At 47.1% G+C, this 15,708-nt stretch overlaps 1 protein-coding gene across 1 annotated transcript in view; it reads left to right on the top strand.

Moving 5' to 3' along the window:
- Window positions 1-15,708, top strand: part of ADAMTS2 (ADAM metallopeptidase with thrombospondin type 1 motif 2) — a 236,069-nt gene that overhangs the window by 194,043 nt on the left and 26,318 nt on the right. The window contains exons 6-9 of the mRNA XM_019535184.1: window positions 1,192-1,297; window positions 3,552-3,695; window positions 5,856-5,988; window positions 7,596-7,709. Of these exons, the coding sequence (XP_019390729.1) occupies window positions 1,192-1,297; window positions 3,552-3,695; window positions 5,856-5,988; window positions 7,596-7,709 (497 nt within the window). The remainder of the gene's footprint in view (window positions 1-1,191; window positions 1,298-3,551; window positions 3,696-5,855; window positions 5,989-7,595; window positions 7,710-15,708) is intronic.

Raw genomic sequence — 15,708 nt, 5'->3', positions numbered from 1 at the left:
CCAAGACACCACTGCAAAGCAGTGATTGCAGTACTTCCACAGGAACTTCCAGAAGTACTGTGCTATAGCAGATGTCCTTTGCCACAAGGATCAGGAACAGCGTCACCAAGAGTAGCTCATTTTTACCTTTTTGCAGGGTACTGGATATGATCTGAGCCCATATGAGAACAGCTCTGATCAGAGGGGTGGATGTTACAGTTCCTGCCCTCTAACACTAAATTGGTTAGTGCCACTCTCTTTTTACTCCCTAACGACTGGTATTTCCTTGTGCCCCTGAGCACTGCCACTAGACTAGGCAGGGTCCTTATTCCCTCCCTACCTTTCCCCTTGCCTGGCTGTATGAGATCGGATGCAGGATGGCCCAGAAGGAGATTACACTGCGTTCTTGGTGAACCATGACAAGAATGTAATTTGTTCAACAGGCTCTCTTCCTATATTTCATAGCTGAGGGAGCACATTAATTAAAAGTTCAGAGTAGAAGTCTCTTGTTACCTTTAAAAGAAGCACTTCAATTGCATGGCTGATCTGTGAGACTAATATGCTTTCTTGTGTGTGTGATAATACTTGATTGACATGGAGTCTGGTTTCTGTGCATTCTTGAAATACGGCTGCCCTGTTCACCAGCGCCATTCCCAGCGTGGCATTGTCTTTTATAGGCACATCACTGGTTATCTACCAGGTAGTTCAATGTTGAACAAGTTGTACTGCAAAAACATTTGTGCCTAGAGTTGAATCTGGAATCCAGTTACTGTCTAAATGCATCTCATGATTGACTAGCCTGCCTTCCTGAAAGAAGAAGGGTTGCTTACATTATTTGAGAGCAAGTGGAAGTGCCGGAGAATCATTCTCATCTCACCATAGGAAGAGGGCCCGGAAATGTCTGGCTCACAACGCCAGCTGTCCCGCTGTGTAAGTCGGGACAGAATTTGGCCCTTAATAGTCATTTGGTGCTTAACTAACAGCTAGGATATGAATGCTGTGGGGCTGGAACATGTTGATGGGAAGCGTTCGTTGGGTGTGCGCACCCCGGCGAACTGCCTGCTCCTTGTGTGGAGCCCCGACGCCGGCAGCACTTTTGGAAATTCTTCTTTCATGGGAGATGCCATGACAGACGGGCGCCGTAGTGAGGCTTTGCAGGCACACTCTCTTGCTTGTCTTCCCTTACCTCCCGCACTACATGCTCTGTCCTAGGTTACGCTCCAGTTACTGGAATGTGTCATCCCGTACGAAGCTGCACCCTCAACCATGAAGACGGTTTTTCCTCTGCCTTTGTGGTGGCCCATGAAACTGGACACGTGTAAGTGGTGCTTTAACAGGTCTTATCCATTCAGATGCTGGGAAATATTTTGGGGGTTGGGAAGATGTGGTCCTGTGGCTCAGAGGCAAGTGTAAAGCATTAGACCTTGATTCCAGTCTTGGTTCTCACAACGACTTCCCGTGTGATCTCTGGCCAGCTGCTGAGGTGTTCTGGGTCAGGGAATACCTAGCTGTCACAGGGAAGTGATATTTCTTCCCAGGAATAATATGAGATAAAGCTGATCAATGCATTGTAGTCGCCTAGGAGAAATGCAGAGTATTTTTACTATTAAGGAATGTGAATTCCTTGATTCATTACAAGCCAAGATTCATGAAAACCATCTTCAGTAACTTGCATACACTGACCACACTGATCTGATTAGACGGTGAGTTGTTCTCCCCATCTAACATGGGGGAAGAAGCCCCTTTCCTTACAATCAAGTACAAGGAGGCAGAGGGCAGGCAGCTGTGCCAGGGCCAGGGCCACTGCTGCCTCTAGACCCCTTCAGCCTCCTGCACGGTCTCAAGCCCCCACTGTCTCTAGTCTGCTCCCCGCTTCCCCCACACCACCCCTCCCCTTCTCTCCCCCTCTGCCGCACTCTTCCTTACCTTTGCTTCATGCCTGCAGGCTCTGTCCCCACCGCAGCCTGGCCCTGCAGCAGCAATGCCAGCTCTGCTCCTCTGCTACGGCATGGGCTGGAGCCATGCTCAGTGCCTTGGGCTGCAGCAGGGTCAGAGCCTGCCCACATGCAGCAAAGATAAGGGGGAGATTGAGGGGTGTGGGAGAGAGAGGGGGAAGGGGGCATTGGGACTGGAGGCTGAAGGGGGGCATAAGTGGCATGGAGCAAGGAATAGGTGGGGCACGGGAGGGGGGATCTGGGACCTGATCGGCGGGAGGAGGGGGTAAATAGGGAGGGCAGGTAAAAGGGGGCAAGCTGCCTGCCCTACCACCTCCACACTGCCTGCCCCCCACCACGTGCCCTACAATGTCCCCACTACTGTCTGTCCCCTCACTGTCTGCCCCGGTACTGGCCTCCTCCTCACCTCTCCCCCCACCACCTGCAGTAGTGGGGGAGGGATGAATTTAATCCTCCAGTAATTAGATTCCATACATGGAAAGTTATAATACATCTATATAATTATTTGGGGGTTGTCTTAAATTCAGGGTCATCTTGTATTGGGGTAAATACGGTACTCTGCTTACATCAGCTTCTAGTAATACAGTATAATGTTGCATACAAGCCACATGACCAGTTACTATGCAGTAACATAGGCCAAGGCCTGAAGCTACATTCATTCCATATACTTTATATAAAGGATATGACATGAATTGTTTCCGTGGTAAACTTGGAGCATGCAACAAGCTGGTGGATCTGTAATTTTAAAGTAACTTGGTTTATTTATTAATAAAGCACACACATTTACTTGCCTTCACCACCTCGATAGAATAACAAATCTCATAAATCCTTTCACTGAACAGATTCACTCTGTTATACCTTTTCCCTATGAAAGCCAGCAGGCACTTTTTTCTGTTTCTTGTTTCGACAATTATTGAAGGCTTTACTGTGCTTTACGTTAGGAGCTTTTGCCTGAATCGTTGAATCTTATTATTCATGCATATTAATCAGAGGGACACAAAATTGATGCCTACATGAAATTTGTTCCTTGGGTTGCTAACTTTTGTTTTCAGCACTTTTGGAGCTATGGTTAAAAGAAACCTATGAGCAGATTAGACGGTATATGTCTAAAATGCCTCTTAGCTTTTGAAAACACGTAGAGGCACAACATGCTACCATAGTGTTGGTGACCAACCACGTGTTGCCTGAAAGGAGCCTCTGATATTAGTCGAACGTTGGCCAGAGAAGATTGCAGTAGAAATCCTAATAAAGCGCCAAGGGGAAAGTATTTTTAATAAAGACAAGGGTAATAAAAAGCTGCTCTCTGTCACTTGGGGTAACCTTTTTAAAAGAACCTAAAGATTTGTCTAAATGAGAAGTAGCCTGGAATCTGGATTTGCTACAGCTCGGGAGCTCTTCTACACTCGTTCTCCATGTGGGTTTTCCTTGTCCTCACAAAGGTCTGAGAGTCCACATGGGAACTACTGGCTTCTTTTCCAACAGCTCCTCCATGTGGACATGCCCCAAGTGATTCAGGAGCATGAAGTCTCCTTGACTTTCAGTGGGACTTAGGGACCTGAGCCACTTAAGTTCTCACCCTTGATGAGCATCTGCCACTTCTCCCATCTTCTGTTCTAGATTAGGCATGGAGCATGACGGCCAGGGGAACAGGTGCGGGGATGAAGTCCGGCTGGGGAGCATCATGGCCCCCCTCGTGCAGGCTGCGTTCCATCGCTTCCACTGGTCTCGTTGTAGCCAGCAAGAGCTAAACCGCTATCTGCAGTGAGTAGCTATTAACCTGACTCTCCTCTTTGGTTAGGAAGCATTTTCAGCATCTCTGAATGCAACACTTGTATATTGGACTTTTAATACTAACCTGGATTACCAAAATCAAACCAAAAAGAAAGCCCCCCCCCCCCAACCTGGTAGGTGTGAGACACCTTCCCAGGAACTGCAGGCAGTTAATGCTCACATTGACAGCTGCTTTGTTCCACGTCATTGCCATTACAGAAGGGTGATATTGTGCGGCTCTCTTCCCAGACCTGTAAATATTATTACTGCTCCCATTAGCAACTCGCTTTCCTCCCACCTGGACATAAAACCTATCTTACTTGTTTGAGCGCCACTCATCAGTGTAAAAAATAACTGAAGGATTGGTGGCACCTCTGGTTGGTAGCAACAGAGGTGTTTCCTACCACCAAAGTTGTACCAAGCCCATTGCATTTTACTGTAGTACTTTAAGGGGAAAGTTCTGCTGTTGGATGTGTTCACGGGCCACCCTGTGCTTCAATGGGCATCAGAAGGAAGGCTATGGCCCTCAGGTCTACTTTTTGTGGTTCCTTTCTCTTAAATACCCTGTTGACACAAAAGCTACCTCATTTCCCCTCTTAACAGCTCTATATTTTTTTCTTTCCTTTGTACATGAGCCACTCCTTCCATATCCCCTGCCAATACTCATGATATTTAATCATGTTTTTCCTATATGACTATATCTGTACATATATGCCTTGTTGCTGCATGAGAGATGCCAACAAACAACATAGGAAAACCTCCTAATGGACCATATAGGGGGAGCTGGGAGAACGACTAGACAATGCAAAGAAACCAGTCTTGATTTTTCACAATTATTTTGAAGTGCTAATATCTTAGGTGTTCCTTTTGACAGCAGTACCTAAAAAATGATCAAGGAGAAGTGTGATGTCTCAATTAATAGTGTCTCTTTAAGCTTCATAATAAATAATTACCATCTGGCTAAGAGCCCTGATTTTTTTTTTTTAAAAATGCAGGTGTAGTAAAGAGTTGCTATTAATAAAAACAGCTCCCAGCTAAAACAGGAGCATTGTTTTGTTCAAAAGTAGATCTAGATGCATAATTCTGTCCCTCGTCCCCAGGGATCATTAGGGCAACTTGAATAATTGCCAAATGCAGAGCAGTTTGCCTTGCTCCTGCAGCAAACGCACCGACTCAGGTCTGAGATGGACTTCTGATTGGCAGTTTTCATAATGAAGGGTTGTGCGGATGCGATGAATAATGGCAGGCAAACGCAAGTGTGACCATCAGAGCAAAGAAATGAGCTTAACAGATAGGTCGATGGTTAAATTTAATGAGGACACCTGAGCTATTTTTGTGATAGTCTAGATATGTTAATTCACTGACGTGTGTAGCAGAGAGCCTGTCTGCCATATGACACTTGGGATAGTAACTTTGAATTTAACTCGCAATTATACCGGACTCATCCATTAATGATGCCATCAGGATCCTCCGTGCACTAGGTTTTTTACCCAGACATATTTCAAGTGCATTGGCAGAAACAGGCATTGCTTAAGATAGCAGAAGAATCCCTTGTCCCCTGCACAGAGAAAGGAGAGCCTGTGAGGCTCTCGGAAGTGGGGACAAAACTGTCAGAATGACGACGAAGACAGGACAGCCCTTGCTGTTTAATAAAGCACAGACCAAAAGGCGCACTTGCTCGTACGGGGACTTGCTCCTCCAGGAGCACGGCACAGGACTGCATGGTGGCACTCAGCAGTATTCTTGGCTAGCCTTCTTCCGAGGCTGCCTTCTGCCTCTAAAGCTGCACCTGAAAGACAACAGCTAGGAAGACATTTTGCAAAGGGAAAATGTAATTAAACCTTTTCTTTTCTTCTCAGGCACATTTGGGAAGAATTTTCCTCTGTTGCTTTCCCATACAGACCTCAAGGAGTTAGTCATTTACCTGGACGCTAAACCAAAATGGCAGGAGACAGCTAGAGTTCTCTGCCCCACGTTCAGGTCTTGCACAGCCCGGCAGGAACCACACAGGCCTGTTAAAGTCCCGACTGCTCTGCGAGCCAGTCGGAAAACTGCACGCCGTATTTTGGTTGGACCCACACCGCAGGGAAACCAGGATGACTGTTGAAGTCTCCCATTCCCATCTGTGACTGTAATTCTTGCCTTTTGCAGCTCTTATGATTGTCTGCGTGATGATCCCTTTGAGCACGACTGGCCGTCCCTGCCCCAGCTGCCAGGAATTCACTACTCCATGAATGAGCAGTGCCGGTTTGATTTTGGGTTGGGCTACATGATGTGCACAGCTGTGAGTATTCAGTTGAGTTCCCCTGCCCCACATCCAGGAGTGTTGCAACTGTCACTGAGATGGCCTTAGAAAAGACGATAGGGTGAGATGTTCAAGGAGAGACATTGCATCCAGCTCACTGCAAGCCAGGGATAACGGATGAACTTCTTGACAGGGAAATTCCTTTTTAACATTGTTGGGACTCTTTAAAAGTCAGAGCTCTGACAAATATATCACACCCTAGTTTCATAAGTAGTTCCATATTTCAGAACCAAAGCCTGCCAGGACCATCGCTGGCCCCTTCGCATAACTCCACACAGCTCCCATCTACGCCCGCGAGAAATGGCAGTTGTTTTCTTCTCTTGCTTGCTTAATGCTCACATTTGCTGCTCCTATGTGGCGAGACGCTTTGTCTTTATATGACTTTCTTTTTGGAAATGAGGGTGCATCATCATTCATAATGGGGGCAAGGGAGCTCCAGGTGAACAGGAAAACTTGTGCAGGTATTCACTGGCAACTGCGTCTCTGTTACCAGGAATATAGTAGCCAAATGTAAAGCATGTATGTAATGGCAGGTAAGTTCATGCCCAGGGTGGCTCGAGGGGAAGATGATCACTTGGGATATCTGGTAGAGCTTTGCCATTCACTTCTGGCTCCTAAAAGTGGGACAGAAATGACGGCACTGCACAGAGAAGCGTGAAGTTGGTGCAGCAGCTGCTAGCACAGAAGAGTCCTGGTTCAAACCCCATCTGCAGACGCAGGCGCGAGGAGCCGTGTCTCCAAGGAATGAACAGGAGACTCTGGTAAGACTCAGCTGTAATACTGCGTACGCACACGGCCCCGCTGAGTCTGGTCTGGCAAAAACGACTTTTGTGTTTGGATCAAACCGACATGAAATGTTTTCTCTTTTCCCTTGTTTTAACCCTGGCGAAAATTAAAATGTTTTATTTCATTGCATTTCAGGGGTCTTTTAACCGAAGCAAAGCAAGTTGTCCCCAGGCAGCAGACCCAATAGTTCACTGGGAGGGGCACTTATTTGGGATGCGGGAGATGTGGGTGTAAATCCCCTGGTTCACAGCAGACATTAGAGCTCCTGCCTTCCAGGAACACTAAGGCAGGAGGGCATTTAGGGCCTTCTCAGTGTCTCCTTGACTCTGTTCCACTTTGTAGAAAATATTTAAATATTCATTGGATCGGGGCCTGGAACACAGATCTGCTGCCTCCCACGTGAGTGACACAATGGCTGGGCTATGGACTCCTTTTCCTGCCCAGTGAATATTTTAAGTAGCGTCCGCTCCATGAAGCAGCAGCAGCAGGAGAATCTGAGAAGAGGGCGTGCATGTTCTGGTAGATGGGATGGGTAAATGCCCCTGCCATTTCTGCCCTGTACCATTCAGATGAAGCCAGCTTTCCATCTCTGGCATGACTCCATTGCACCTTCTTTCACCATCAGAGTTAATGATGTCGTTGTGTAGAAGTGCCACGCCTGTGCAACTCCCCATGGACTTTAAATAGTCCTTAAACTTAGAGACACCATCTAGCCATCGTAGAGGGGGAAGAATATAATACAGGAGAGCCTGTGTCTAATGGCGCTTTGTGTCACGTGCTCTGACTTCCCTGTGTTGTAGTTCCGTACGTTCGACCCCTGCAAGCAGCTGTGGTGCAGCCATCCCGATAACCCCTACTTCTGCAAGACGAAGAAGGGACCTCCGCTGGATGGGACAATGTGTGCTCCTGGGAAGGTGAGATCAGCCGCAGCATCTGAGCGTGCGGTGGAGCTTGTGTGCGGTTGTGCACCTTTGTCTGCAGCATGACGAGTCTGGCTGGTCTCCGGCCTATGGGTTAGAAAAACAAATGCAAACGAAGAGCTTAATATTCTGGTGCTTTCCAAGTCAGCCAGTGGAAAAGCTGTCTTGTAATATTTGGCACTCAGTGTTTTACATCTTCACAAACCATGACTAATGAATCCTCCTGTCTCTCCTAATAAAGCTTTTTAATAGAATGATAGAGATGGGGAAACTGAGCAAGGCAGCTCAAGTGTTTTGCTCAGAGCCATGAGAAAGTTAGGGGCAGGCTGGTTTCGATCTTGGGACATCCTGGGCCCCAGTCTGGTTACAAACAGGCTGTCACCAGAGCTGTAGAGGTCTACCTGTGATAGCAGTCCGCTGAGCTATTACTATAACTCATAAATGCAAACAAGGTTGTAGCCACACAAGATCTGGAAGTAATGATTACTGTTGAGTTATTCTGTATGGCATTTATCTAGTCCCTGGGGCACCTAGGCATCAGTGCATCCTCTGGTGCTTGTTTGCAAATTGGGGTAGCACAGACAAGAGAGGAATTAGTCGTTTGAGCATGATCTGTCATCGGGCATGGTTATATTGACATGACTGGTGATACTTAATGCCAGCTATGCTGCCATGGAAACAGCAACACGCTTTTGGAGATGACGGTTGATCTAATGCCTCCCCAATGCGGTGCTGTAGCTCAGAGGTTCCCAGCCACCAGGCTGGGGTCCAGTACTGGGCCTCAGAGGGTTGGCTGCCAGGCTGTGGCACAAGCCCCCCGCTCGGACCCCCGTCTGTCCTCCCGGGTGAGCGGCTTCCACTGCCAGCAGTCACATGCAGGGTTAAGCTGGGCGGCGGGGCAGCCCCAGGAGGGAGGCAGCCAGCTCCATGTGCCCTGCCCCGCTCCCGTGCTGGTCCACAGTATAAAAAGGGTTGGGAACCACTGCCATAGCTGGCACAGGTAATCAAACCCGGCATGCATCTACTGAGGCATCTCGAGCAAGGCTAAGGATGTCATGCTCCCTTTCTGCTTGGCCTTGGTGAGACCACAGCTGGAGCACTGCATCCAGTTCTGGGCGCCACACTTTGGGAAGGATGTGGAGAAGCTCGAGGGAGTCCAGAGAAGGGCCACGCGCATGATCAGAGGCCTAGAGACCAGGTCATACAGGGAGAGGATGAAAGACTTGGGACTGTTCAGTCTGAAGAAGATAAGACCCAGAGAGGACTTGGTGGCAGCTTATATGTATATCAGGGACGCACATCAGGGCCCGGGGGAGCATCTGCTCCCCAAGGCCCCTTGGGGAGGACAAGAAATAATGGGCACAGACTGATTGAGGATCGCTTCAGGCTAAACATAAGGAAAATATTTACAAGTCTAGTGCCGAGGGTTTGGAACAGGCTCCCCCCAGAAGTGGTGCAGTCATTCACCCTGGCGATCTTCAAAAAATGTTTTGACACCCACCTTGCTGGGTCATCTGATCCCAGCGGTCTTTCCTGCCCAAGTGTGGGGGGCTGGACCTGGTGATCTGTAAGGTCCCTTCCAGCCCCTGACATCTGTGAAACTCAGAATTCGAGCTGGCCCAGGGGAAGGGATGGAGGTCCAAGGGGAAGCACAGCAGATGCGGGAGCTTAAGCTGACTAACGTTGCAGCGTGGCGTTCACTGTGGAGTCTGGGGTTCCCTTCCTCCAGGTCTCCGATACGTCCACCCTGGGCTTTCCTTCATCCTCTCCGCAGGAGCCTTCTCTTGGCCTCACGTCCCTCCTCTGCAGTTTCTATACATCCTTACATGGCAGCATCAGATGGCACACAATCAACAGTGGCTGTGACACTGAAACTGGGCGGCTGTAACCACTGAGTCCTCTGACATACTCAGAAGGATAATAGCAATCTGATACCTACTGGAAGTCACTGAGATGACAATATCCATGATTATTTATGAGGGTGGAAGCCAGAGAAGTGTGTGAAGGACAAAGTGCAGAAGGGCTTATTCACTGGTTTGCAGCAAGTGAAAGACATTAGGAGATTTGGAAGGGGTGCAGGGAACCATACAGATGGCAAAGGCTTGTTACAAAATTTTAGAAGCCGCTTTGCTTGACCCTACTCTTGAGGAATCGATATTTGCCCTTTTATAAACCTTAGGAGTCTGGTCTCCAGCCCCAGCGACAGAGTGGAAATCCTCCCATGAACTGTGCTGAGCTTTGGATCAGGCTCTCAGGGATCCTTTGGGGGAGTGTTGCCACTTGGAAAGGATTTTTCTAAAGGCTTTTGAAAGTATGAAGCTGTTTCCCAGTAGACAACATAAGTTATACAACAAGTGAATCATTTTAGCAGCTGCTCTTGTGGTTTGAAATCTCTTCTTTTTTTATGAAGATGTGATGTGATTCTGAGTTGTAAATGCCTCTCTCTCTTGTCTTTTTCATCTTCTTCTTCCCAGATTGCTCAGAACAGGCCTATTTTCTTCCTGAAATGCATCAATACAGCTTTAAAAATAAAGTGTCAAACCTAAAAATGTGCTTTCAGTGAAGTAAGGGCTGGATCTGTGGTTAAAATGCGAAACGTACAACTTTTACCATTAATACAGCTAATGGAATGGAACACAGCTACTCCTCGCTTAACGCCGTCGTTACGTTCTTGAAAAACGCAACTTTAGGAAAAACAATGTGAAGTGAATCCAGTTATGTCACAGTAGTTACCTACTAGCAGGCGGCGGCCAAACAACGTTATAACCAAACACGGCGCGACTTTAAACGAGTATGTTCTCTAATAGATCTGCAGCGTAATGACGAAACAACGTTAACCGGGACAACGTTAAGTGAGGAGTACCTGTACTGAACATGCTGTATTTTCTCACCTAAACCAGGCCCTGGAGTAAGATACACATCTCATTTTTGAAAGGTAGAATGAAGAAAAAAGATCATTCCTTGTAGATTATCATAACTAATATTATTAGCTTCCTCATTGCTCTACTTCCTGTGGATCCCATGCAGACTCGACTTTCATTTTTGCCAGGCTGGAGCTTAAGCAGCAGAAACAACTGTTGCTGTATTTACTCATGTATAATGCGCGCTTCAATTTCCAGCAGCCATTCTTGGAGGGGAAAAGTTGTGTGCTGTATATGAGAAAATATGATAATCTTCATTGGGAGATACCTGTTCAGCTGTTTTTACAAAATAGTGTAATATCTGAATGTCAAAATAATTGAATACATGGGAGGCATTCACTGACGCAGGACTTTGATTGGAAAGAACCGCCAGACCAAACTGTACCAAATGACCTTGGGGTTTTGGTGAGAAATATGGTGTATTTTATTTATCTTTGACTCTGACTCCTATGTACTCACATTTATGATGATAGTAGTTTGAATGCAATTAGGCGCAGAGAGAGAGAGCATGGGAAACAGTCTGGGAGTCGTGTAGAGTAGCTATCAGGAGAAGGTGGTTATATGGTAGAAAGAGAGCTGAGTGTGTCGCTCTTGTACCACGCCGGCACCTTTTCAAACAGCAGGCATGACTGTGTGTACTTGTGGTGAAGCTGAGAGCAAAAATCTCATTGATTTTAACAGATCCAGCATTTTATCCTCGGTATTTTACTGCAGCAAACAATTAGTTCAAGCGAGGGGTTGTAGGACTCAGCAGGATTTTGTCATTTGCGCAGCTTTCTCCGTGCCTTTCTTCGTTACTCGGTGTCTCTGGAATCTTGTCAGCTTCTAATAACGAGACGCTTCATCTGGCAGCACAGTAGGACTTGGTGCAGCACAGTAGGACTTAAAGCATGGCCCAACTTTTATTTGCATGAGCTCCCTGTTCCATTATTTATAAACCTTCATTCCATACTTGTACACATGGTACCTACCTCCTTAACAGGGGTGCGGTGTTCACGTTTCCCCCGGAGGATACTGAAGCTGACTTTGCTGTATTGCCTGCGAGTGACCTTCTTCCACAATCAAAAATCAGCAGAGTGCTTATCGCTTCTGATATCTTGCATCCCTTCTTTTCCTTCTCACCCAGCGCAGTGTTGAACCCTTGTGGTTGGCAATACGTGCATTCAGGGCCCATGACCTTTGGTTTGTCTTTCTTTGTCCGTGCCGCTCTGCGTAAGACTTGTTGTCAGAAGTGTATTATAGGCGCCATTTTTTCGGTGTCCAAGTATTGTTCATGTCATTCTTTGTTACAAGCCATAATAGTTCATGTTGGCCAATATCCACTTCCAAAATATTTGTATCTTGGCTGATGCTTCGAGATATCACAAAGCCTCAATTTTCTTTCTTTGGCTGTATGGGGCCAAATGGGCCAGAAAGAGACACCGTTTTAGTAGGATACTTCTTTGGCCTCATATATGTGGTGAAAGTCTGCATGTGAACTAGATAGTCTCTCCCAGTTAACTACCCTGCGGCAACTAAGCTTCTTAAAAAAAACAAAAAACAAAAAAAAAAAACAACCCAAAACCAAACTTTGCTCTGACAATAAAGTTTATTTTTCTTGGTCTTGCCTTGTTTCACATGGATTGACTTGTATTGAATGCTCTTATGAAGTCAGAGTCAAATATAATTCTTCTGTCTTTTCCAGCTTCCCTTCCTCACCAACCCATCACTTCTTATTAGTTCTTTGGACAGAAATGAGAAGAAACAAAACACATTAGCAAATTATAGCAGCCTTTCCCTTGCAACTGTTTAGTTAAGGATTAGTCAGTGCTTCCATTAAAAACAAAGACTTTTCAGGATATTGTGCAACTCAGCTGTAAAAAATTTCTTTGGATTCAGACTCAGGATCCAACATCTCAACTAATTGCACAAACCAAACCAGCCAGTTCTTTTTTTTCCATTCCAAGAAGACACCTTGTGAAGCATCAGTAGACAACACAACAGTAAATACCTTATCCTCAGAGAAGCGGTTCTAGGTTTTTGGTAAATACACATGTTGTAGCTTTCAAGAAAGCCTCGAAGAATTATATAAAATAAAAAACTACATTGCTAAATAGCATTCAACAGATCAAGCTAAACTTTTCTTCATAATATCATGAGTTGTTCTTTTCTCTCTGGTTACCCAGAGAGGTGGTGCAGTCTCCATCCTTGGAGGTGTTTAAGACCCGGGTAGACAAAGCCTTGGCTGGGATGACATAGTTGGGGCTGGTCGTGCTTGGAGCAGGGGTTTGCACTAGATGTGACCTCTGAGGTCCCTTCCCACCCTCCTCGTCTGTGAGTCTAATTCCACAGCTCCGAGTCTATCGGGAAGGCAGTGATACTTGCCATTTCAGAATGAGCTCCATGACCCTCTGCCCCCTAATTTGGGTGGTCTTTGTCTGATGCATGAATTCTTCTGTCACATATTGGACAATACTAAGACCCCTCTTCTGTACCGGATCTTACCATAAGGCATATGATCATGCATACAGAGGGATGAGAGTCACGCCCTGCCTGTCAGGCTGTGGCCTTGAACCCGGGGCTTCAGCCTACCTGGCACAGCCGCTCCTCCTGATCTGCCACTTCCTCAGCGGAGCACTGGGGTGGACACAGATGGCCAGACCCCTCCAGCTGGGCCTAGCCACACACCCAGTCCCTGCCACTTGCGGGGCCAGTCAGGGTCACCCCTCCCAGGAGAAACCCCCGAGCCAGAAGAGGAAGTTTCCGGGCAACACGGTCCAGCCTTGTTCCTCAGCCCATGCTGCTGCTGAGTGATGGGTGCCGTGGGTGCCTGACCTGGCTACCTCCCGACCTCGCGCTCTGCCTGCCCTCCGGATACCCAGCCTGGCTCTGGCCTGACCTCCCAGATCCCTGACCCGGCTTGCCCCGCCACCCCGCGTGCTGCCTGACCCTCTGGATTCTGGCTCCCTGGCTTCTTCCAACCCTGAGGCGACCCCAGACCTGGCCGCCCGTGGCCCAGCGTGACAGCAGCTTACTTCAATGTGAACGATAGGTCCCGCCTCCCTTGACACCTCATCACAGTGCAAAGCAGAGGAAAATGCATGAAACTTGGTCTAAATATTTGCTTTGGAATAATGTGAGACAAGAGTGGAACAGACTCATAATCAATGAAAGATGTTAGCTCAAACGATCCCTCTTCTGAGACTTGCAGTTATGATTTCATACCACTAGTTCTCCATGTGTATTTTAAGATGGGGCCAATCTAAACACCACTGGTGTGACAGGGAAATGTCCTGGCTTTGCAACAGCTAAAGGAACTGATGTCCAAAAAAGGCCTGTGATGTTGTTTTGGAGACTAATCAGACCGCAGAGACAGAGGTTGTCCCCACGTGTGGTTTCCAGAGCTCTGATAACAGCTGTCTGCACTTTTCTAATCTCCACTGAAGGGACGGACTCCCGTGCAGCCTGCTCTTTTCTTTGCTGAAGAAACCGTGAAGGAAACAAGAATCCCTTATAGACAGAAACAAAATAACTAAAAGGTGTTCGACTTCGGTGCTGTATTGCAAGCGACATCCTGATAACTGCACTGGTGCCTTATACCCAGTCTGTATCTTGGGCATGAATTCTAAGATTAAAGAGTTTTTGGGTAGATGTGACATCTTTTATTAGACCAACTAAATAGTTGAAAATGTTCTTTGCAAGCTTTCAGGCACAAACACCCTGCTTTAGACATACAGAGTCTCTGCATGCCTGAAGCAGGGTGTTTGTGCCCGAAAGCCTGCAACGAACATTTTTAGTTGATCTAATAAAAGAGATCACATCTCCCCAAAGAGCCTTGTCTAACTATGTCCTTAGACCAACACGGCTGCAACAAACAACCCTAGACTGAAGAGTGAGAGAGGACACTCTCATCCAATATATTTAGCTAGGCTTCAAGATCCAGCAAAATTAGTGAAAACTCAGGCGTAGTTTTCAGGGGGGTCTTTTACATATTAGTTTTACTTCAAAAGGATCATTTCAAAGAATCTCACAGAAGAGAGAGGTTTTGCCATTCCCAGCCTCTTGGATTTCCTTGGGCAAGTGGAGAAACACAGGTGATTAGATGCATTTTGTCTGATGGGATTGTGCCTGTTGGTTGTCTCCAGGAACAACTAAAATCTTCTCCTGACTTGCCCCCTCTCAGCAGAGGAAATGTTGCTATGGAAAAAAGCCCTGTTTTTGAAATGGAAATATTTCCTTTGTGTTAAATGTGAAGGCGAGGCCTCATAGAGTCCTGCCCTGTTGCGAGAGCTCGGCTTTGCCAGCACCGGCACTCCGGCGAGGGCGCCAGGCACAGAAGAGTGATGGGATCTGGGCCCGTACGGGTTATCTTGTGCTTCCTCTAGATGCAGCGTGGCCCCTGGCTTCCACGGAAGTGCTCCAGGATGTAAAACTACGCATGTGCGCAAGTCTTTGGAGGAAAGGAGCCTTAATGTGGATTTGAGCCTTTCCCATGAACTGGTTTGTAAGACCAAGGGCTAAGGGTTAAGAATGCAAAGCTCAAATCTTCTTCATGCCAGGGTTTGGCTGCGACAGTATAATATCCCGGCTGATGGCTTATTTCCTTGCATCTGCTTCAGTTGGCCCCACCTTTAGCTTTAGCATTCGCCCACTGCTTGGAACGTCTGTAAATACATCAGCAGTTTTTGTTCGGTTCCTGTCTTTCCCCAAATCGATCATTTTTGTTGAGAACGTTTCTATTGGCTGGAAAAGCTGACTTTGCTCAGAAGAAGGGAAGAAGAGATCTCGTGCAAGGCAAGGGCACGCTACGCCCGCCAGCAAGAAATACGCCATCTGGCACCCTTCCTTTTTCCTGTGACAGAGGTAAGGGCCCTGGTATCACTCGGTGCCCGCTGGCTTAATGTCACTCTTGGACCTCAACAGGAGCCAAAATGCGGGGCGCACATTTGACCAGGCTGGTAGTGTCCCTGGTACCAAGCAGCCGATCTCTGCACTGCTCCTCGTTCTCCAGGGTTTTTTTAATGGACCAAAGCAAAAAAGGATTCAGTCAAGGCTCGTATGCACTTAAAGCAGTCCAGATAACTTCCCATTGA

This window comes from Crocodylus porosus, unplaced genomic scaffold, assembly GCF_001723895.1.
Source record: "Crocodylus porosus isolate Cpor-Errol unplaced genomic scaffold, CroPor_comp1, whole genome shotgun sequence".
In the NCBI taxonomy this organism is placed as follows: Eukaryota; Metazoa; Chordata; order Crocodylia; family Crocodylidae; genus Crocodylus; species Crocodylus porosus.
This window is presented reverse-complemented; position numbering and strand designations above follow the sequence as displayed.